At 32.7% G+C, this 26370-nt stretch overlaps 1 protein-coding gene across 1 annotated transcript; it reads right to left on the bottom strand.

The window, feature by feature from the left end:
- Positions 1-632: 632 nt before the first annotated feature.
- Positions 633-25879, bottom strand: si:ch211-221n20.8 (uncharacterized protein LOC100034409 homolog). Its single transcript, XM_067384514.1, has 21 exons — positions 25864-25879; positions 25211-25313; positions 24883-24943; positions 22984-23109; positions 22655-22795; positions 19024-19149; positions 17528-17650; positions 16670-16792; positions 15487-15609; positions 12180-12302; positions 10377-10499; positions 10158-10283; positions 8307-8432; positions 8139-8231; positions 6944-7039; positions 6769-6864; positions 6581-6676; positions 5621-5722; positions 3849-3954; positions 3641-3757; positions 633-1195 (listed from the first exon to the last, which is right to left on the bottom strand). Exons 2-21 carry the CDS (start codon positions 25310-25312, stop codon positions 1120-1122), a joined length of 2205 nt encoding a protein of 734 aa, XP_067240615.1. The 5' UTR covers position 25313; positions 25864-25879; the 3' UTR covers positions 633-1119.
- Between the last annotated feature and the right edge of the window lie 491 nt (positions 25880-26370).

Raw genomic sequence — 26370 nt, 5'->3', positions numbered from 1 at the left:
AAATTAAGATATTTTTGATGAAGTCTGAGAGGTTTCTGTCCCTTCATAGAGATCCAACACAACTACCACTCCAAGGTCCAGAAAGGTACGAAAAAGCCATCATTAAAGTGCTCCATGTGACTCCTGTGGCTTAAACTCAATTTTATGAAGCGACATGAGTGCTTTGCTTGTGCAAAAAAACACAATTTACTACTTTATTTACAAAATAACATTATCCAAAGCATGTTCACGCAACAATGCCAGTACTCGCGTGAACACAAAACACGTGCCGTGAAGCTCTCGCGAACATGCGTTTTTGTAAATAAAATGGTAAATTATGTTTTTTGCGCAAACAAAGCACTCACATCGCTTCATAAAATTGAGTTTAAAGGATTAGTTCACTTTCAGATAAAATTTTCCTGATAATTTATGCCATGTCATCCAAGATGTTCATGTCTTTCTTTCTTCAGTCGAAAAGAAATGAAGGTTTTTGAGGAAAACATTCCAGGATTTTTCTCCATATAGTGGACTTTAATGGGCACCAAATGGTTGAAGGTCAAAATTGGATTGGATCTCTATAGAGAGACAGAAACCTCTCTGACTTCATCAAAAATATCTTAATTTGAGTTCTGAAGATGAACGAAGGTCTTACGGGTGTGGAACGACACGATTCTATACAGCACAGGTTCACTTTCACACGCTGCTGTAAACAGAAGTGACCAGCATTTCAACGAGTTTGCACCAGTTTTCAGGTCACCTGGGTTTACTCAGTTACACACTTGCACAGAAGTTCATCACACAGTGAAGTAAAACAGTCACATAAAAATATCTTTTTTTATTTGTATGAAAAAAATACACATGCACAATGTGCAAAAGCAATATACAGAATCATAAAAATAAATGTTGTTTTTTTGTCGTTTTTTTCTCAATCCCATAAAATAATCATTTTTGCTTCCCCAAAGAACCTTTCAGTGATTTGTTTTAAAATATAACTGTGGAGGACATTTTAAAAATCGAAAGAACCTTTTGTGGAATAGACATGTTAAAGAATCTTCATGGATCCATTAAATATAATTTGTGTTGTGTTTGGATCCCTGTTTGGGAGATTTTATCCTGGACTTGGTGTTGTTGTCTTGTGGTTCATCTTGTTTTGTCGGAACACTGGATCTTGTAGCCCACTCTATACGCCTGCAGATACACACGCGCCTGGTTTATCCTGCAAACACAGAAAACAAAACCACACATGACAGTGAGAGCAGCACACACTTATGACTGTATATCACAGCTGACAGTCAGGCTGGTCTGACGTGTATTTTGTGTCAAAAGAGATTCTGCTATATCAGTTAAAGCAATAATAAGCAATGTTTCAACATTAATATACTTTGACACTATTATTTAAGAGCTGCTGTGCAGCCAAATGATGTAGCAGTTATCAATGTAAAGCTGCTTTGACACAATCTGCATTGTAAAAAGCGCTATATAAATAAAGGTGACTTGACTTGACTTGACTATACTACGGAAGAGGATTAGGGCCAAGCAATAATAAATAAAAACCATCTTGAGATTAAAGTTGTTAAATTCTGAGAAAAAACTCGTCAAAGTTTGAGAAAAAAAGTCTAAATAAAATGTTGAGAATAAACACATTAAATTATGAGAAAAAGGTCGTTAAATTATGAGAACAAATTTGTTAAATTACAAATTTGTTCTCATAATTTAACTACTTTTTTCTTGTAATTTAATGACTTTATTCTCATAATTTAATGAGTTTATCCTCAACATTATATCTAGACTTTTTTCTTGAAATTTAACGAATTTGTTCTCATAATTTAACTACTTTTTTCTTGTAATTTAACGACTTTTTTCTCGTAATTTAATTACTTTATTCTCAACATTTTATCTCGACTTTTTTCTCGAAATTTAACGACTTTTTTCTCGTAATTTAACGAGTTTATCCTCAACATTTTATCTCAACTTTTTTCTCGAAATTTAACGAATTTGTTCTCATAATTTAACGACTTTTTTCTCGTAATTTAATTACTTTATTCTCAACATTTTATCTCAACTTTTTTTCTCGATATTTAACAACTTTAATCTTGAGATGGTTTTATTTTTTTATTATTGCTTGGCCCTAACCTCTTCCGTAATATACACTTCCCTTAGTTTGGGGTCAGTAACATTTTTTTCTTTTTTTTTTTAAAGAAATTAATACTTCTAATAAGCAAGGATTTAAATGGAAATCGATGACAAAAGTGACAGTAAATCATTTATAATGTTACAAAAGATTTCTATTTCAAATCAATTTTGTTCTTTTGAACTTTCTATTCATTAACAAATCCTGAAAAATAAAATGTACGACAGTTTCCACAAACACAAAAAGTTTTTCAACATCATAAATGTTTCTTGAGCATCAAATCATCATATTAGAATGATTTCTGAAGGATCATGTGACACTGAAGACTGGAGTAATGATGCTGAAAATTCAGCTTTGATCACAGGAATAAATTATATTTTACTATATATTCACATTGAAAACAGATATTTTAAATTGTAAAAATATTTCACAATTTTTACTGTCTTTTTAATCAAATAAATTCAGGTTTGATCACATGAATAAATTACGAATATATTACTGATGAATAAATTACTACGAAAGAGGATTAGGGCCAAGCAATAATAAAAAAATAAAACCATCTCGAGATTAAAGTTGTTAAATTTCGAGAAAAAAGTCTTAAATTACAAGAACAAATTCGTTAAATTATGAGAAAAATGTCGTTAAATTTCGAGAAAAAAAGTCTAGATAAAATGTTGAGAATAAATTCGTTAAATTACGAGAAAAAAAACTTGTTAAATTTATGAGAACAAATTCGTTAAATTTCAAGAAAAAAAGTCAAGATAAAATGGTGAGAATAAACTCATGAAATTATGAGAAAGAAGTTGTTTAATTATGAGAACAAATTCGTTAAAATATGAGAAAAATGTTACATTTCAAGAAAAAAGTTGAGATAAAATGTTGAGAATAAACTCATTTTAACAACATTTTATCTCAACTTTTTTTCTCAAAATTTAACAACTTTAATCTCAAGATGGTTTTATTTTTTTTTATTATTGCTTGGCCCTAATCCTCTTCCGTAGAAAACCGATATTTTAAATAGTAATAATATTTCACAATTTTTACAGTATTTTTTAATCAAATAAATGACCCTTGGTGAGCAGAAGAGACTCTTTCAAAAACATTTTAATAACCTTGCTGACCTCAAATCTTTCTACAGCTCATCTGATATGATTATAATGTTTTGAATCTTTAGTTTGAACTCATCATCTGAATCTGATTCATTCATTTGATTATATGCTTTGTGTCATTCAGTGGATTATACAGTACAAACAGAGCTTTGCTACATGATTATCTTATCACACTGTGCTCTGATTGGTCAGCTGGAGCAGTGTACTGTGATTGGTGTTTGGGAAATGTCCCGCCCCTTAACATATCCACCAGTTTCAACACCCTACTAACTAACTCAACCAGGCCCCGCCCCTTTATTCTGCATATGAATTATTTAAATGAGGAATATTGTGAAGAAAAGGGAGTCAGGGAGTTCAGAAACACTGTTTCCTGCTCAACACACTAAACACAGATGAACGTGTGAGTATGTGTGTGACTGACCTGTATTTAGTACAGAGTTGGACTCCCAGGGGTCCGCAGCGGTCCACGTAACTCTCCCGAAAGCCTTTCCGCACCGCGCGGGCCATACTGACCACCGTCGTCACGACAGGACACGTGCTGAAAGCCCAGAGGACGGGATGATGGGCTTTAATTCATTAACATGACGAGTGCTGTGTGTGTGTGTGTGTGTGTGTGTGTGTTCTCTTACAGTTTCTCACAGCGTATGCCGCTCGTCCCCGTCGGACACACACAGGTGTTCAGAGGGCCGCAGGCTGCACCGTGTTGGCAGGGAGGAACACACGGCGTAGTGACAGCTGCACACACACACACACAATTACATGATCACACACACACACACACACACCACTGCATGAACAGAAGAAACACTGCAAACTGAACTGAAAAAGTCAGTGAACATGAACATGAAACAATCACTGCAAATGTAACTGAAATTGAATAAATGAATGATGTCATATGAATGATTCAATGATTAATGATGTCATAATGAAAGGATTTATGAATTTTTGTAAAGCAGTTTGAAACAAAAATAAAATGCAATGGACTATATGCACAGTTACTTCCTGGTTGTGGTTTAGCCAGCTTAGCTGTTCATTCTGTAGTCGCTGTACATCGACACAAAACCATCAATGACTTTTTAATTTTGTATTCATATTTTAATGCAGTTATCACATTTATCTATTTTTGCCAATAAATCAGTTTTATTGATTGCAGTAAAGACGAAGCTATTGGGACGTTTAAAAACGCTGTGTCTGTAATTAGACACACATATGCATGCCCCATGTTATTTTTAATGTGATAACCACAAACATTATTTGTTCTTCTGAGAACCGAACGTTTAAAAATGTAGGAAATTCAACATTTGATAGAAAACACTTATTTAAAAGTAAAAAAAAGACAATAATTACCACTTTAACCAGCAGGTGGCGGCAGAGTAGCATTTATTTGCGCATATATCTAATCATTTTTCACTTTGTTTTTGACTAAATATTAAACATAATAAAATAACTAGGTTTAAAAATACATTTTGTCGATGTGAAGTATGAAATACTCACAAAATCTCATGAAAAACAATAACTTTTCTTGTGAATGAACGACACAGAAAGCGAGCGCCGCTCTCTCTTTATAATCTCAGCAGCTGTCAGATCAACGATTTGTAAAAACACACATTTTATTCAATTAATCTAACTAAATTGCATAATAAATATTTAATTTTTGAAGCTTTTTTTCGCATAAAAGTGTAAAAACTGATGATCGAATTGAATTTAGTCGAGGAGGAACACTGAGGCTCGTCTTTATTTATTTATTTTTTATGCCGTCTTACGTTTGAATAACTAAATTAATGCTGTGCCTGACTATTTAAGTGACTATATTCTGATTATAAACTCAGTATGACACTTGATGCTCAACACACCAGCACATGACTCTCACCGGAGGTTTTCCATCTGGCTTGCATTAATGCGGAAGTTTTAAAGAACGCTCCGTGCATATAGTGTATTGAATGAGTGAATAATGTCATGGTGAATTAATAAATAAATCATGTCATGATAGTAAATGACATCATCTGTGACGTCATAATGGATTATGAACATGAAAGAATGAATGATTAATAATTTATTATTAACAATGTCAATCAATTAATGTTGCTCTGATGATAATTCTTCATTCAATAATAATGGTTACATCACTCAGAATGAATTCATGAAGGATGATGATGCCATATTTGAAAAATTAATGAATAAATGATATCATATTATTGACGATTAAATATAGCAATTAATAAATAGACATTCTAGACACAAAAATTCATCATGAATAAATGACGTCGAATAATATTTTTTTGTGAACGAATGAATGAAGGATGATGTTATGATGACTTGAGTGAACGATGTCATGATAATGGATGATGTCACACTGAACATGATGTCATGATGGAATGAACGATGTCGTTCGGTCACGTGCCCGTCTCGCAGAGGTTTCCGCTGAATCCATCCACACACTGGCATCTGTTGAGTCCCACACACACACCACCGTTTTTACACGCCGACACACATCTGACGGGTTCTGAGGAGGAACACACACACACACACACACACACACACACACACACACACACACACACACACACACACACACACACACACACACACACACACACACACACACACACACACACACACACACACTTGTGATCTTCACCAGTTACTTTGAGGACAAAATTGCATGATTTGTAAAATTAAACTCTCTTTATATTTGGGGTTGGTAAGATTTTTTAAATATTTTTGAAAGAATTCTCTTCTGCTCACCAAGGCTCATTTATTTGATCAAAAATACAGTAAAAATTGTGAAATATTTTTACAATTTAAAATATGTGTTTTCAATGTGAATATATAGTAAAATATAATTTATTTCTGTGATCAAAGCTGAATTTTCAGCATCATTACTCCAGTCTTCAGTGTCACATGATCCTTCAGAAATCATTCTAATATGATGATTTGATGCTCAAGAAACATTATATCCATATTATATTATACCAAGAAACAATGTTATTTACAAAAATTAAGCAATAGTAATAAAAATGTGAGTAATAAATTAAATAGATATTGTTTTATTCTCATAGTTTTTATTTAAATGTAGTTTCAGGGGTTGGTTAGTCATTAACATTAGCTTAATTTAAGATCAATATCAGTCTATGAAAGTCCTCATTAAGTAAGCATGTGCGTACAAAAGTACTTAAAGGGTTAGTTCACCCAAAAATGAAAATAATCATTTATTACTCATGCCGTTAACCATATTTTGAATTATTAAAAGTAAATAAAGTTGAGTTTCCTGTTAGGTTTAGGTGTTGGTTAGAGTATCTATAACTATCTGTACAAAAAAACAATAGATGACAGATAAGTAAACGTGTGTGTGTTCGCTCACCTATCTGACAGCGAGCTCCCGTCCATCCGTCTGCGCAGCTGCAGGTGTTGATGTCCACACACCTCCCGCCGTTCACACACGGAGGAGAACACAGAGCTGCAAACACACACCTTCAGTGCACATATACACACCGAGGCCATATGACGAGAAACAACATTAAAAAGCATCATAAAATCACACAAACTCACGCGTGAGACACTGCGGCCCGCTGTAGTCTGAGGGACACTGGCAGGTGTTTGGAGCGACGCAACGTCCACCGTTACCGCATGGCAGCTCGCACACGGCTGAGACACACACACACACATCATCAGTCGTGTTACGGTGTGTGTGTGTGTGAGTGTGTGAGATAGGGTCAACCGTTACCTGTGTGACATCCGTCGCCCGTCCAGCCCGGAGGACACAGACACACGTTCCACCTCATGCAGGAGCCTCCGTGAGCGCAGGGTGGAGAACACATGGCTGACACACACACACACACACACACAACAATAAACACATGAAACACATTTAAAAAACTTTAAAAATTCCGATTTTTTGAAAGAAAGTGATACTTTTATTTATCAACGATGCATTAAATGCATCAAAAGTGACACTGAAAACATTTAGAATGTTGCAAAAGATTCTATTTCAAATAAATGCTGTTTTTTAGAATGATTTCTGAAGGATCATGTGACACTGGAGACTGGAGTAATGATGCTGAAAATTCAGCTTTGATCACAGGAATAAATTACTTTTTAAAATATTTTTAAAATACAAAATACTTACTTTAAATTGTAATAATATTTCATATTTTTTACTGTATTTTTTGCATCAAATAAATGCAGCCTTGATGAACAGAAGGGACTTCTTTCAAAAACAAAACTTTTTGGTTTCATGGTGAAGGCAGTCCCAGAAAATGACAAATTTTCAAATATTTATTCTAAGTATGCGTACAACTCATGCTTAAAAAGCATCAATAAAATAGTTCAATCTGAGAAAACAGACTTAATTTGTTATTCCACCATGTTATCAGCTGTTTTACAGCGTAACTGTCAGTCAAATGTGTGTAAACATATTAGCTTTAAGTTACAATACTATTACTGTACTGTAAAATAAAAAATGAGAATTTAATAATAATATAATTTTTTTAAAATAAAAGTATTATTATTTATATATTTGTTTTCATTAAATACAATTTTTATTTTACAGTATATTAATAGTATTGCAATATTCAATACTATTAATAATAATAATTTTCATATCATTACAAATTTTATTTGATTCAATTACAGGAATTAAAATTAATCACAAAAGAAATTACTACTGCAATAATATTATTGTACTGTAAAAAAAAAAATATATATTTCACAACAAAACCAATGCTAATCATTTTTACAGTAAAATTATTTTCTTAAGTATTAATTTGCTTTCAAATGTTAAACCACAGAGCTTTTATTTTGAAGCAAAAATCTCAGATTTATGTAATTCACGTGGATGTTATTAATATGGAAGTCTGTATGGAAATGGAAAAATCACACCCTGTTTCAGTATGTTTTGACCTCAAACACAGGGCTGTTACCCGAACATCCCGGTCCAGGGTATCCGGCCGGACAGTCGCAGGTGTTCGGAGCGACACACACTCCAGAGTTCTGACAGACAGGTTCACACACCGCTGGAAAAACACGTAGGGTGGTCATGAGGAGGGTTCATACGCATCAGTGTGTGTGTGTGAACAGCCGTGACTCACGTTGGCATTTTGTCGGGTCGTCTTTCCGCGACTCAAAGCCCAAGAGACAGCTGCAATTAAAACCGCCAGCGTGATTCACACACACCTGCTCACAGCCGCCGCTGAAACTCACACACTCGTCCACATCTGCAGAGAGAGAGAGATGTTGTTCAGCACGTCAGCTGATGAGAGAGTCTAAAACATTATTATTATTATTATTATTTTATTACTACTACTTAGTATTATTATTAATATTACAAATGTTGTTTTTATTTTATTAAATTGCAATACTATTATCATACTCTAAAATACAAATATTTAGTTATAATAATAATGATTATTATTATTACAATTATTGATTATTATTAAAGACATTATTTTTATTTTATTACATTTTAAAAATTAACCAAATTGATAAATAAATTACTGTAAAATAAAAAAACATTAGCATTTAATAATAATAGTTGCAATTATTATTACAAATGTTCTTTTTATCTTATTAAATTAAAAAATAAACAAATCAATAAATTACTATTGAAATACTATTATCATACCGTAAAATACAAATTAAATATTTAATAATAATAATAATTATCATTATTATTACAATTATTATGATTATTTTTAAAGACATTATTTTTATTTTATTACATTTTAAAAATTAACCAAATCGATAAATAAATTACTGTAAAATAAAAAAACATTAGCATTTAATAATAATAGTTGCAATTATTATTACAAATGTTCTTTTTATTTTATTAAATTAAAAAAATATTTATATATATATATTTATATATAAATATTTATATATATATATATTAAAATAAACAAATCAATAAATTACTATTGAAATACTATTATCATACTGTAAAATACAAATTAAATATTTAATTTTATTTAATATTATTATTATTATTATTACAATTATTATTAGACATTATTTTTATTTTATTACATTTTAAAAAATTAACCAAATAATAACCAATAAATAAATTACTATTATCATACTGTAAAATAAAAAACAATAATAATAGTTGTAATTATTATTACAAATGTTAAAAATACTAAAATGAAACAAATCAATGAATAAATAACTATTGCAATATTATTACCGTACTGAAAAATAACAACTGAGTACTGAATAATAATAATAATTATTATTTTTATTAAAAAAATTATTAAGTTATAAAAAACAACTCAATAAAGAAATTATTATTATTATTATTATTATTATTATTATTATTATAGTATTAGTATTATTAAAATATTCTATGATTTAATTACTAATACAGTTATTGTACTGTAAATTAAAATAGTATTTAATAATAATAATAATAAACAATTACAATTATTATTATAAATGTTATTTTTTTAAATAATTTGTATATAAAATATTAATATTTTATAACGTATATAAAATTAAACAAATCAGTGAAGAAATTTCTATTGCTGTACTGAAAAATAACATTTGCATACTTAATAATAAGAATAATAATAATTAATATTATTAAAAGTGTTATTTTTATTTTATTAAATTATAATAAATCACAAAAGAAATTACTACTCAAATAATATTATAGTACTGTAAAATAAAAAATGGGAATTTGACAAAAACAGTAAAATTGCCATACTATTATTAATGTCTGTATTAATTTCTTTGCTTTCAAATATTGAACAACAGAGCTTTTATTTTAGCGGAAAAACACAGCTTTTTAAAAATGTAAATATTTTGTTGACAACAGATGGATATACAGTCACAAAACAACAAAAATCTCAGATTTATGTAATTCATGTGGATCATATTTATTCAGAAATGTGTGTAAAAACCTGCTGCTCTCGTTGTGAATGATTGAGTGTGTATTTGTGTGTTACCGTCACAGGTTCTGTGGTCGGCGTTCAGCTCCCATCCTGCCCTGCAGCTGCAGTGGACGCCCCCTTCTGCCCCCAGAGAGCAGATATGATCACATCCTCCGTTCCTCAGCGCACACGACGTCACGTCTGAGAGAGAGAGACGCACACAGGCATTACTGATCAAAATGATGCATGTGAAACAGTGAACACACACTTCACACACACGTGTGTATCACGCACTGACGCAGCTGGAGTTGCGCTGGTCCAGCAGCAGAGGGAAGGGACAGTGACACGTGTGACCGCCTGCTGTGTTCGTGCACTCGTGAGAACAGCCTCCGTTCTGTAGTTTACACTCGTCGATGTCTGTGACACACACACACACACACACACACACACACAGATGTCAGTGAAGGAGAGAAAATCTGACTCTTAACGCAGGGGTGTCCAAACTGGGCTCTGAATTCTAAGGGGTCTTTTTTTTTAGAATAAACTGCAAAAAATAAATAAAAATAAGATTAAACTAAATAAATAAATAAAAAATAAATAAATATATTTAAATAAATAAAATCTAAAAGTATAGTACTATAGGGACTTAGTAGAAAAAAATGAATAATGTAACACAATATAAATGACACATTTTTCAAACAATATTTTTCAACACAAATTTTTTAATATTAATTTTTCACAAAAGAAATTGAGTCTGCTAGGGAATACTAGTGGGTCCATAGAAAAGAGTAAAACTGAAATAAATAAATAAATAAATAAAGATTAAAATAATTATTAAAATAAATAAATAAAAGATAAATATATTTAATAAATAAATAATATTAAAATAATTGTTAAATAAATACAAAATAAATACATTAAATAAATACAAAACATTAAAATAATTATTAGAAATTAACAAATACAAAATAAATACATTAAATAAATAAATAAATAAGATTAAAATAATTAATAAAATAAGTGCAAAATAAATACATTAAATAAATAAATAAGATTAAAATAATTAATAAAATAAATGCAAAATAAATACATTAAATAAATAAATAAATTAGATTAAAATAATTATTAAAATAAATACATTAAATAAATAAATAAATTGGATTAAAATAATTATTAAAATAAATACATTAAATAAATAAAAAAGATTAAAATAAGTATTAAAATAAATACAAAATAAATACATTAAATAAATAAGTTTAAAATAATTATTAGAAATGAACAAATACAAAATAAATACATTAAATAAATAAAATTAAAATAATTAATAAAATAAATGCAAAATAAATACATTAAATAAATAAATAAGATTAAAATAATTATTAAAATAAATACAAAATAAATAAAATAAATTAAATAAATAAATAAGATTAAAATAAATAAATAAATAAATAATCTAACAGTCCAATAGTGAAGAGGAAAAAGTTTAATAATGTAACATAATAGAAAGAAAATTTAATAATATTTAAAAATAATATTTTAAACATATTTATAATATCATTTTTTACAGTATAAATTGGGTTTGCTAGGGAATAATAGGGGGTCCATAGAAAAATTTGAATAAAACAGAAATAAATAAATAAATTAAATAAAATAAATAAATAATCTAAAAGTACAGTACTATAGTAAGTAGGAAAAAAGTACTAAATATTTTATTAAATAATTTTAATACGTATTAAACAATAAGTGTTAAGTATTAAATATTTTCCTAATACTATTTTACACATATTTATAATATATGTTTTTTTACAGTATAAATTGGGTCTGATAGGGAATTCTAGGGGATCTATAGAAAAAATCTCATAAAACTGAAAATAAAACAAAACTAAATAAATAATTAAATATTAGATTAAACTAAATAAATTAACTAAAAAATATATTATTTTCCAAATAATATTTTTATAATATTACATTTATAATGTTCATTTTAAATTGGGTTAGTTAAGAGTAATGGTGTTTAGGATGGGGGTCCCATCATGTGTCATCTGAAAGATTGAGAACGCTTTAACTGACCGTGATGTGAGATTTAATGGCACTGACCCACACAGCTGCGTCCATCGATGTGCAGCTGGTACCCGCGCCGACACGAGCAGAGGAACGAACCCAGTGTGTTCCTGCAGGTCTGTTCACACGTGTCATTACGGCTCACACACTCGTCCACATCTACACACACACACACACACTTCAGTTTCTGTGTGCACTGGTCATTTAGTCCATTGTGCATCACTTACACCGGACACAAATGAACAAATGTTTTGGCAATACAAATATACAGGTCGATTTCATGCTAATAAAGTACACTAATTTAAATTAAAAGGAAATTCACCTGAAGTGCATTGACCTGAATGAACAGAATTAATTTAATTGAATGAGGTGAACTCAATTGCATTGCACTGAATTGAATAGATGTTAATCTAAATTTAATGACTTTATTTTCAACATTTTATCTCGACTTTTTTTCTCGAAATTTACCGAATTTGCTCTCGTAATTTAACGACTTTTTCTCGTAATTTAATGACTTTATTCTCAACATTTTATCTCGACATTTTTTCTCGAAATTTACCGAATTTGCTCTCGTAATTTAACGACTTTTTCTCGTAATTTAATGACTTTATTCTCAACATTTTATCTCGACATTTTTTCTCGAAATTTACCGAATTTGCTCTCGTAATTTAACGACTTTTTCTCGTAATTTAATGACTTTATTCTCAACATTTTATCTCGACATTTTTTCTCGAAATTTAACGTTTTTTTTTGTCTCGTAATTTAACGACTTTTTTCTCGTAATTTAATGACTTTATTCTCAACATTTTATCTCGACATTTTTTCTCGAAATTTACCGAATTTGCTCTCGTAATTCAACGACTTTTTCTCGTAATTTAATGACTTTATTCTCAACATTTTATCTTGACTTTTTTTCATGAAATTTAATGAGTTTTTACCTCATAATTTAACAAATTTGTTCTCGTAATTTAACGACTTTTTCTCGTAATTCAATAACTTTATTCTCAACATTTTATCTCGACTTTTTTCTCGAAATTTAAAGACTTTTTTCTCGTAATTTAATGAATTTGTTCTCATAATTTAACGACTTTTTTCTCGTAATTTAACGAATTTGTTCTCAACATTTTATCTCAACTTTTTTTCTCGTAATTTAACGAATTTGTTCTCATAAATTAACGACTTTTTTCTCGTAATTTAATGACTTTATTCTCAGCATTTTATCTCGACTTTTTTTCTCGAAATTTAACAACTTTTTTCTCATAATTTAACAAATTTGTTCTCGTAATTTAATGACTTTTCTCGTAATTTAATGACTTTATTCTCAACATTTTATCTAGATTTTTTTCTTGAAATTTAATGAAATTTTCTCGTAATTTAATGAGATTATTCTCAACATTTTATTTAGACTATTTTTCTCGAAATTTAACGAGATTTTCTCGTAATTTAATGAGTTTATTCTCAACATTTTATTTAGACTATTTTTCTCGAAATTTAACGAGATTTTCTCGTAATTTAATGAGTTTATTCTCAACATTTTATTTCGACTTTTTTTCTCGAAATTTAACAACTTTAATCTCGAGATGGTTTTATTTTTTTATTATTGCTTGTCCCTAATCCTCTTCCGTACTAAATACATGTAGTTAATTATTATTACTCAATACTTAAATATATGATTACACTCTAATACAGAACACTAATGCTCAAAATAATTAATTGGTTTGAGTAGTACAATCTTAAATTAAACAAATTAGTTTAGTCAAATTAACTTTCAAATTCACTGAACTGATATATTTTAAGTAAACTGGGCTGGGTTTCCCGATAACGTTGTCTCTTAGCGCGCTACGAAGACTAAAGGTAGACCTTAACTGAAGATGTACCGTTTCTAGGCGTATTCCCCGAACTATCCCTTAGGAGGTTGCTTAAGTGCCACGTTACCAGGTGCTGTCCATGGTGGCGGTGCTGAATTGGTTGATATCGATGGCTCGAGAATCGATAATTCACTCTATACAGTCGCTGCCTCACTGCGTTATGTGAGAAATCAGTGTTCTTTATAAAAATAAGCACTTCAGAAGTAGAAATTGCATTTATCAGGACTCATGGTATGTTATAAAAGTAATCTAAATTGCAAACTAAATCTATATTGTAATTTATATATTCTGGGGGCGCGGAGCTCCCATCAGCGTGAGTTTAAGGCGACCTTTATTTAGAATAAAGTTTTAATTCCTTGGAGACGCGTCATGCAGCTGACAGACATGTAGGTATCTCGTTTATATCGTTTTTTTTTTTTTTAAATATTCACAAACTTGTTAACTATATCATGAATTTACGATTGTAAAATATGTGGAAGTGAATGTGTTTTGTCACGCGATGAGTTTGCACGGCAGTTAGAGCTGTCGGATAGCCTATACGAAATCTTCCCCGAAATACATAAAAGTATGTGGCCGGTGAACTGGGAGAAGAATGGAGTAAACGTTATTGTTTCATAAACAATGTGTATCTGATATGAATAAAAAGGTTTATTGTTGCAGCTTCCGTAGACATCAGTGTAATTTGAATTTAACAAACTATAAATGTCTTTTTTATGCAGTAGCCTACTTAATTCAAATGTGTATTTAAATGTCTGAAACCTAAAATAAAGCGCGATGAGGTTAAAAACACCGAATAGTTGTGATAAAGTTACATGACAAGCGCAGAGCGCGCGTCTGTCTCTGGATCAGCGCTAAAGCACATTTGAATTTAACAGTGAATTTTTTTGCATTTTATTCTTTGCCATAATCCTAATCGAACACTGGGTGTATTACAGCTTCAGAATTATATTCGTATTGACTATAAACAGTGATAAGGTATAGCTAAGAGTGGTCCAGACCAACCTTACGAAAGTATGACTTACAGAAGGTATACTTAACTAAGAACGTTTCGGGAAACACGTATTAACGTTAAGGTACAGCTTAAGGTATAATTTAAGAATGACGTAGAGTTAAGAAGGTTTCGGGAAACCCAGCCCTGAACTGTTTAATTGTTTTGAGTTTTATGAACTTATTTCTTTTAATTTAGACGAACTTAAGTTTAACTGAAACTGCATGCTTTGCCCATGGCACTCGAAAGGAAGTGTAAATGCTAAAAATAAGTGTTAGATAATGTTATTTTCATGCAAGATTAATATTAAGTGGGAAAAACAAAAAATATAAACTCAAATTTTTTGAGTTTATTTGGGTTTACAGTGTAACTATTAATTTTCATAAATGTGATTCACATGTATCCGAGTGTAACAAATGAAACTGAAACTGAAATTAAAGTGAATTCAACCGAACTGAACTGAAGTGTCAGCAGTGTGTGTCTGTACCTGTACAGTTGTGTCCGTCTGCAGTGATTGTGTATCCGGTGTTGCAGCGGCAGCTGTACGTTCCCGGCTGGTTTGTGCAGTCGTGTTCACAGAGTCCGTTATCCTGAGCGCACTCGTCCACATCTGATGCCAAAGACACGAGCGACATCATCCTTCAGCGTTAGTGATGCTAACGATTAATCGACGATTGATTAAATGCCGATAATAAGGTACGCAAAACATGCAGCAGACACACGAGGAAAAATTAAAGGATTAGTTCACTTCATAACTAAAATTTCCTGCTAATTTACTCACCTCCATGTCATCCAAGATGTTCATGTCTTTCCTTCTTCAGTCGAAAAGAAATGAAGGAAAACATTCCAGGATTCTTCTCCATATAGTGGACTTCACTGGGGTTCAACGGGTTCAAAATGTCAGTTTCAAAGAGCTCTACATGATCCCAGACGAGGAACAAGAGTCTTATCTAGAGAAACCATTACTCATTTTCTAAAAAAAATACACATTTATATACTTTTTAACCACAAATGCTCGTCTTGCACTGCTCTGTGATGCTCCACGCATGACGTAATCATGTTGGAAAGGTCACATGTGATGTATGTGGAAGTACCGATCCAGTGTTTACAAAGTGAACGTACATAGATTAAGTTAAACGCCCTTTACAAAAAAGGTAAAACAACGATGACGGATGATTTTGAAGTTAAATAAGAAAATGAGATGTAATTACGCATGATTACGTCATGCGTGGAGCATCACAGCACAGTGCAAGACGAGCATTTGTGGTTAAAAAGTATATAAATGTGTATTTTTTTTAGAAAATGACTGATGGTTTCTCTAGATAAGACTCTTATTCCTCGTCTGGGATCATGTAGAGCTCTTTGAAACTGACATTTTGGACCCGTTGAACCCCAGTGAAGTCCACTATATGGAGAAAAATCCTGGAATGTTTTCCTTAATTTCTTTTCGACTGAAGAAAGAAAGACATGAACATCTTGGATGACATGGAGGTGAGTAAATTATCAGGAAATTTTAATTCTGAAATCAACCAATCCTTTAAGTAACTTCAGATTAAATAGTTTAAGGTTAACAATGAATCGTTTAATTTAAACAACAATAGATTATTATCTAAATTGACATCCCTATTCAGCATCATCAGCATCAGTCTCCATGGATCCGTAGCACTGACCGTAGCAGGAGTGTCCGTCTCCGCTGTATCCCTGATGACACTGACAGAAATACGAGCCCATGACGTTCCCGCAGCGAGCGTTGACGTCACAGCCGTGATCCCCGGTCAGACACTCGTTTATGTCTGCGTGAACACATCAGTGTGAGGTTAATGTCACTGTTACAATAAGCAACATGAAGAGTGAGCCATATATATTACAGCATTTATTAATCTTTGTTAAAGCGGGTCATTAAAAATGTTCATGTTCATGTTAGTTCGATGTGCATTAACTAAACAGATGTAAACAGATCTTATTAGTAAATGTTGAGATTAAGATTAAGAAGTTTATTGATAGTTCATGTTAACTAATGTTCACAAATTATTGTAAAGTGTTATTGAGATACTTAGCTTGAATTGGCTTTTATTTTTATATTTTCCTTTTTCTTTTAATTTTTGTTAAAGTTTTAATCGTTTTTATTATGTCTATGTAGATTTTATTAATTTTTATTTTAGTTTTAGTTATTTTAGTACATCAAGTTTTCATTTAAAATGTTTGCTTGGCAAATAAAATATTTTATTTCATTTCAGTTAACATTTAAGTAACAAAAATGTATTTTTTATGGTTTTAGTTTTACTTAACTATAATAAATCTGATCAGATTTCAAACCCCTTTGGCCGAAAACTTAGTTAATATTTCAATAATTAATCAACACATTTGCATGTTCACAGTTCTCTGATGTGTGGTAAACAAATAAAATATTTAATATTTTTTAGTATTATTTTATTTTATTTTATTTTAATTGACTTTAAATTATTTATTTAATTTAATTTTTAAATTTTAAGACCTAATTAATTATTAGCCCCCTCACAGTCACTCACCTGTGCAGTGTGTGCCGTTGCCACGGTAACCGCGCTGACACACACACCTGTAACTGCCCAGTGTGTTCTCACACTCCCCTCGACCGACACACACGCGCCGCTCCTCCACACACTCATCCACATCTGCACAACAGCACGTTATTCATGTACAAATCAATCAGACTCTTAGAGGGTTTACACTGTAATGCGTTTAAGTTCAGCATGCATTTAATTATATCAGCAGTAAATCATGGGGAAAGAGGGAAGAGAAGAACAAACACGGACAGACTCAAAATGCAGCATAATGGATGAGTTCAGCAGCTACCTTCACATATAAGAAAACCTCGGCACAGACCACCTGAGAGACAGACAGAAGCTGGTTAACAGCAGCCAAAGCTTGAACAGACACACACGAGCACACAAACATGCAACTGGCTCAATGATGAGACATTCTTGATGTTATGATTATTTAAAAATACTCAAAAAATGGGATTCATACTTTCAATTTCTGAGTTTTTAATATGAAATTTTGAGGCAAAAAGTAAAAAACGCCAAAAAACATCATTAGCTATGTTTAAATCCATCTATTTGTATGTGCATTTTTGGATATTGCATAAAAAAACGCTAGATGGAACTGCCAAGATGTGCATAAATTCTATAAATGATAGAAATGATAAATAAATTCCAAAAATGCGCATTAAAAAACTTACACTCTCAATGATGAGCATCAACAATGATAGAAATTATAAATAAATCCCTTTTTATGCAACAAAAATGTTTGCCTGTGATTGGATAACTAGACTAACTAGCGGACCAATCGCATCACGGCATCTCAAATGTTGGTTTAAAAGGCTGAAATTCTGAAAAAACTATAATATTGTTCAGAAAAACATTCATTCATCAAAAAAAAAAAAAAAATCAAAAGTGATAAAATTATTTAAAATAAACAAATAACTTAAGATGCACATTCACATGTATTACTTTAACACTTTACAATAAGGTCTGCATTAGTTAATGCATTAACTAACATTGAGCAATATATGTTTACAGCATTTATTAATTATTGTTTAAGTTCATGTTAACAAATGAAACCTTACAAAAAACATTACTTTCCACCTGACATTTGTAGATTCATTAAATCAATGAAAACAGGGTCAAACTTTAGTTTAGGGTCCAATTCTCACTATTAACTATGACTTTGCATCAATAAACTCCTAATTACTGCTTATTAATAGTAGTTAAGTACTGGGTAGGATTTAGGGATGTGAAATATGATAATGGCATTAATATATGCTTTATAAGTACTAATAAATATTCTAGTAATATGCATGCTAATAAGCATGTGGAAGTATTACATTCACCATCATATAGTAGTGTATAAGTGCATAGTGTGTCCTTTGGGATGCAACTAGTCATCATTACCTGATTCTAGATACAGACACACCAGACAGAGCACATGATAAAGCAGCGCAAGACATACGGGTTAATACAACGACCACACACAGACGCACACACACCGACACACGCGGCCCGGTCCTCTCTGAATCCAGCCTGACACACACACGTGTAGCTTCCTTCTGTGTTCACACACACGTTACCCAGTTCCCTCCGGCAGCTCTCCTCGAAATTACACTCGTCAATGTCTGCGGAGACAGAGAAAAGTGTTTAAACATTCGTCTAATATTCATACTGTAATTAAACTAGTGATGTGCAAAACTAAAACCATAAATGTTATAAATGTTAAAGGTGCAATATGTAAGATTTGTGTCCGCTAGAGGCCTGTTCAAAACAAAGGCGTAGCTTGATGAGGGCGAGTTTGAGCGCGGAATCTTGGGACATGTGGTCTCCACCTCAACGGACGATGGAAATAATCGGGATTGGACTCGGGAAGAAATCATGTTCATGGATGTGATTATTAACGTTACTGAAGCAGAGCAGGAGCGAGTGTTGTGGAGCTGAACGAGGAGCTGGAGCGATTGATCAACACACGCCTCGCGAGCAGCGGGACTTTTATTATGACACAGTCGCCGGCGCCGCTGCTGCTTTCCGGTCATGAGTATGAGGAAACGCAGCTCTGTTTATCATATTAGATACATTTGAGAGTGTTGAAAATGATGTTATAACGTTACTCTGTGTGTTCGCTCGGCAGCTGCTGTGAGACACTGTTACACACTGCAGTAAGATAGATCCATTTTACAATATCAGATTAAATGCTGGATGATTGTGTTGATAATGGCATGGAAATAATTTTAAAACGTATTGTATGATGGAGAAAATGCTGTATTACTGTAACTAAAAATAAAGCTGCATCTGATTATGCTATGTTAGCTACTTCACAAAATAGTGTTTTTCTTCGCGGAAAATCAAGAAAATTAGATTTAAACAATAAGACGTGTTGAGCTATATAACAATAATTAGTTTTCTGTCTATAAATATATCAAAACAGTTATTCTCTAGTCTATTAAAACATGTAAATATTAAAGCGTCTTTGGTGTTTCCATGGTTTCTACAAAATAAAACTGAGGGTAACGCGGGTATGACGCCATTGACAGGCGACTCCTCACACGTCCCGGTGCCTTGGTTAAAATTGCAATTTTCTCACGATTTGCAAATAGTTGCAAACATATTGTAAGTACTCAAGGGAACAAAATATAAATATATATGTCTGATGATTGTGTAATTTATGTGCATCAGCAATGCTTGTTTCTTCTTCGCCTGCGTTTTGATCTGTACTCTTTCAGAAGACTTTTTATCTCAGAATTCTGACTTTTTAACTCGCAATTGCGTGTTTATATCTCACAATTGCGAGTTATAAAGTCAGAATTCTGAGATATAAAGTCGCAATTGCGTGATATAAAGTCAGAATTCTGAAATATAAAGTCGCAATTGCGAGTTATAAAGTCAGAATTCTGAGATATAAAGTCGCAATTGCGTGATATAAAGTCAGAATTCTGAGATATAAAGTCGCAATTGCGGGATATAAAGTCAGAATTCTGAGATATAAAGTCGCAATTGCGAGTTAAAAAGTCAAAATTCTGAGATATAAAGTCGCAATTGCGTGATAAAAAGTCAGAATTCTGAGATATAAAGTCGCAATTGCATGATAAAAAGTCAGAATTCTGAGATATAAAGTCGCAATTGCGAGTTATAAAGTCAGAATTCTGAGATATAAAGTCGCAATTGCGGGATATAAAGTCAGAATTCTGAGATATAAAGTTGCAATTGCGAGTTATAAAGTCAGAATTCTGAGATATAAAGTCGCAATTGCGTGATAAAAAGTCAGAATTCTGAGATATAAAGTCGCAATTGCGAGTTATAAAGTCAGAATTCTGAGATATAAAGTCGCAATTGCGGGATATAAAGTCAGAATTCTGAGATATAAAGTCGCAATTGCGGGATATAAAGTCAGAATTCTGAGATATAAAGTCGCAATTGCGTGATATAAAGTCAGAATTCTGAGATATAAAGTCGCAATTGCGTGATATAAAGTCAGAATTCTGAAATATAAAGTCGCAATTGCGAGTTATAAAGTCAGAATTCTGAGATATAAAGTCGCAATTGCGTGATATAAAGTCAGAATTCTGAGATATAAAGTCGCAATTGCGGGATATAAAGTCAGAATTCTGAGATATAAAGTCGCAATTGCGAGTTATAAAGTCAGAATTCTGAGATATAAAGTCGCAATTGCGTGATAAAAAGTCAGAATTCTGAGATATAAAGTCGCAATTGCGAGTTAAAAAGTCAAAATTCTGAGATATAAAGTCGCAATTGCGTGATAAAAAGTCAGAATTCTGAGATATAAAGTCGCAATTGCATGATAAAAAGTCAGAATTCTGAGATATAAAGTCGCAATTGCGTGATATAAAGTCAGAATTCTGAGATATAAAGTCGCAATTGCGTGATAAAAAGTCAGAATTCTGAGATATAAAGTCGCAATTGCGAGTTATAAAGTCAGAATTCTGAGATATAAAGTCGCAATTGCGTGATATAAAGTCAGAATTCTGACTTTATTTCTCGTAATTGCGACTTTATATCTCAGAATTCTGTCTTTTTCTCACTACTGTGAAACGTTATTTCTCACAATTCTTACTTTGCTTGCGTTTCCTTTCATTGCGACTGACCATCAGTATTACTGCTTTGTTATTATTATACATAAAATAGAGGACATCATAAAGGATTATTTTTAGCGCCGATTTACCAATAAAGAAATATTGATTTTACTGGAGGAGACACATAAAGATTAGTCTCCGGACATATGCATTATTCAGGAATATGCATATAGAATTGCGAATTGTGACTTTAGATCACGCAATTGCAAGTTTATATCTCAGAATTGTGACTTTATATCACGCAATTGCGAATTTCTATTTCAGAATTGACTTTATATCACGCAATTGCGACTTTTTATCTCAGAATTCTGACTTTATATCACGCAATTGCGACATTATATGTCAGAATTCTGACTTTATAACTCGCAATTCTGAGATAAAAAGTCGCAATTAATCTTTTTTTTTTTTCTGTAGTGGCTTTTTATTTTTTAAGTGGGTTTTTTTTTTTTTTTTTTTTTTTGTGGTGGAAACGGGCTTCCATAATTAATAGAACAAACGCTAATGACAAAAACACATAATATAAAAATATAAATATTAATACTAAATCTGACAAATCGCTTAAAAGCGATTTTATTTAAGTTTGTAAATATATGTGTGTGTGTGTATATAGACCTATAAATATATATATATATATATATATATATATATATATATAAACTTTTATGCTAGATGTGATTAATCGTGATTAATTGATTTGACAGCACTAATTAAAACTCAAATTAATTAATTAATATTTTGAATTAATACAATTAATTCAAAATATTAATAAAAACTATAATAAGTATCTCAATGATACTACAATAACATTTTGATTATGACCTCCATCTGAGTGTAAAGAAAACATGTAGGGCGGGACTTGGTTCTGTGCATTGATTGTTGATTGGATGCTGAGATGTGGGCGTGGCACTTGTATGCAGATGAGCGTGAGCTTGTGGGGGCGGGGCTTAATCAGACTAAATTATTTGAATCCTGCTGCATCACTAAAGAGAAGTCTGACGCTTCACCGGAAGATTCACAAACACACTCATCCTGAACGCACCGACACAGCGGTGTCCGTCGAGCGCCAGCACGAATCCCGCCGGACAGGAGCAGGTGAAAGATCCCGGTGTGTTTTTACACTCGGCTCCACTTCCACACGCCTGCAGACCCGTTACTGCAGCTAACACACACTCGTCTACATCTGCAACACACAAACCAAACACAATAACAGACAATTTGTGACAAAATTAGTGTTTAAAGAACATGTAGAATTACACTTTGCTAACGTTAATGTTTGCTTTAGTTTGTTTTCTCTTTTAATCTGAAGAATCTTGCTCAGAAAGTTAAAGTTAGATTCTCGGTTGTTTCACAGGAGTTTCTGATGCGAACCTTCACATCCGTCCGCACTCATCAGGTAACCACGAACACAGCTGCACAGGAAGGATCCAGGTGTGTTTGTGCAGTTGGCATGGTAACCGCAAGGCCCAGGGTCGCCCTGGCGACACTCATCAATATCTGAAAGATAATAATTTACTACTTATGAATTAATATTCATTATTTTAATAACACTTCCAGTGAAGTGTGTGAGGAGTGTGTGAGTGAGTGAGTGTGAGTGTGTGTTTGTGTGTATGTGTGAGTGTGTGTCAGTGTTGTGTGTATGCATGCATGTGTGAGAGTGTGTGTGAGAGAGTGTGTGTGTGTGTGTGTGTGTGAGAGTGTGTGTTTGTGTGTGTGTGTGAGTGTGTGTCAGTGTTGTGTGTATGCATGCATGTGTGAGAGTGTGTGTGAGAGAGTGTGTGAGTCAGTGTGTGAGTGTGTGTGTGTATGTATATGTATGTGAGTGAGAGTGTGTGTCAGTGACACGCACTCTCTTTTCTTTTCTTTTACAGATAAAATGAGCCAAAAAAGAGATTTAACTCAGACTGAAAAGTCAAAAATTATTAAATACTCATGAGAAGGACGCAATACTAATGTAATACTAGAAATTGCAAAGTTAAAGCATGACCATTGGACAGTGAAATGCTCATTGGGTCAGCGGGGTCATACAAAAACAGCTGGAGAAGAAAAGACACGTTAACTGCAAAATAATTAAGAATTAAGGTGAAGAATTAAGTGTGAAACCATCAGGAACCCTTTAGTCTCCAGCGCCACCATTTCCCAGTACTGAAACCTACCTGGAGTCTTCAGAAGTGTGAGGTGTCAGGATCTCAGAGACTTAGGTTAGGTGAAGAATCCTAAAAAATGACCCGCTCTTAATAAGAATCACAAGCTGAAGTGTTATAAAGTACATGAAGACTGGGTTTTTATAGGCCTTATAGACAGACAGCTTGAGAGTGACTCCTGAAGGACCAGCACCACATCCTCCTGTGCCACTGTTTGAAGAATTTATCTTCCAGAATCTGGCAGTAAGGTGTGGAAGATCATTTAGTCCATCTCTGCAAGATGGACATTTCAGGATAAGAGATGGACTAAATGATCTGGTGCTGGTCCTTCAGGAGTCACTCTCAAGCTGTCTGTCTATAAGGCCTATAAAAACCCAGTCTTCATGTATTTTATAACACTTCAGCTTGTGATTCTTATTAAGAGCGGGTCATTTTTTAGGATTCTTCACCTAACCCAAGTCTCTGAGATCCTGACACCTCACACTTCTGAAGACTCCAGGTAGGTTTCAGTACTGGGAAATGGTGGCGCTGGAGACTAAAGGGTTCCTGATGGTTTCACACTTAATTCTTCACCTTAATTCTTAATTATTTTGCAGTTAACGTGTCTTTTCTTCTCCAGCTGTTTTTGTATGACCCCGCTGACCCAATGAGCATTTCACTGTCCAATGGTCATGCTTTAACTTTGCAATTTCTAGTATTACATTAGTATTGCGTCCTTCTCATGAGTATTAAAGAATTTTTGACTTTTATGTCTGAGTTAAATCTCTTTTTTGGCTCATTTTATCTGTAAAAGAAAACCTGCCTAATAATTCTGCACGCCTGAATATAAGGCATTTTTCATTTCCAGCCTTCATGAACAATTATATATCACTTATAAATGATTAAAAACAATATTAATAGAAGTTATTAAGATTGATGTGGATTGGAATTGGTAAAATGTGCTTGGAAAAAAAATATGATCAGAAAATCAACTTGCCTAATAATTCTGCACACAGTGTATGTGTGTGTGAGAGTGTGTGTGAGTGTGTGTGTGCATGCATGTGCGAGTGTGAGTTTGTGTGTGTATCAGTGTGTGTGAGAGTGTATGTTTGTGAGTGAGTGAGTGTGTGTGTGTGTGTGTTCTGACCTGGTAATAAAGGTTTGTGTGACGTATCGCTCAAGTTGCCAGTGGCGATTGTTACTTCATTCTAAACACAAACACATAAAAATGTCATATTATATATATATAAAAAAAGAAACTATATTTATATTTCAAAGCATAAAGAAAATAAAGCCTATCCCATCTCCCCCTAAATTATTGCTGTAATGCAGGGAAAATAATAAAAAATTACGCAAATTGTAAAGTACATTTTGGCATTGCTGTACTCAAGTTAAAAACAAGACCTTTGTGTCTGGATCAGATCGTTACTGTAATAGAGAATTTGAGAGGTAAATAATGTAACCCTGGACCTCACCTGCTCTGTGTCTGAGTGTTTGAGAACTTCATTCTCTCGTTCAGCGCAGAGAGCTTCAGTCACGAACAACATGAGCAACACTGACAGAAGCCTGAATGACATCCTGCAGAGAAACATCATTCATTCACAATCTGAGAATCCAGAAACATCTAAACTAATGCAACACTTCAGTCTGCAGAGCCCATAAAACACACTTCAGAGGAACTGAGTTCAGACAAAGAGCTCATAAAAGTGCTGCAGGTTTGGGGGTCGAGCTGCTGTCATGTCCAGACATGAAGCACACAGCCACCATCCTTCTGTAACACACACGCACACACACACGCACACACACACACACACACACACACACACACACACACACACACACACACACACACACACACACACACACATTCCCATACAAAACCTATATATTGTCTATTTGTCATGCAAACCTGGTTCTGACTCTTAGGGATTCATACAAACAAATTAGGAATAATCAGAAACACTTTTATATAACTTACATTCATAGATTTCTCGTTGCATTGCAGTAAATGCATCAGTTGCACTCGTGAAAGGATTTGCAATGCATAAAGAAAACATAAACATCAACAAACTACAGAAAAACAGTCCCAGTTAATCTGATTTATGATTTCAGTTTTAAAAACACACACCTGAAATTGCGGAGATCTCGCGCAGCACAACAGCACGATCCCGATGCTTGATTTCTGAACGACTCTTTGACTGACTCGGGAATCACGACATGCTCAGAAAAGACTCGCGTGACTCTGTTCACACTCCACAGCGGATCAAAACGCAGTATTCATATTTAATACAGTTAACAACATATTTAATAACATTAACACTCATGTGTAATGATCAAGTCAAAAGATTTTATTCATTAGTTCGTTTGAATCGAATAGACGCGAGTCAGAGCAAAGAGTCGCTTTCCTCACAGTCACTCCCGCTGGAGAACCTGATTCCACATCCTGCAGTTTAACTCTTTCCTGCCCATTCCAAGTCTATAGCCTATGGTATAACAACAATAAAGGATTGCAATGTGGTACAGTTGGAGAAAGAAAGAACCATCTGAATATTTACCTATCTACCTGAATATCTATCTTACTATCTATCTATCCAAATATCTATCCGTATATCTGAATAACTATCTGAATATCTAT

This window comes from Chanodichthys erythropterus, chromosome 4, assembly GCF_024489055.1.
Source record: "Chanodichthys erythropterus isolate Z2021 chromosome 4, ASM2448905v1, whole genome shotgun sequence".
NCBI classification, from domain to species: domain Eukaryota; kingdom Metazoa; phylum Chordata; class Actinopteri; order Cypriniformes; family Xenocyprididae; genus Chanodichthys; species Chanodichthys erythropterus.
Note: the sequence above shows the minus strand (reverse complement) of the source record. Positions and strands in the feature narration are given on the sequence as shown.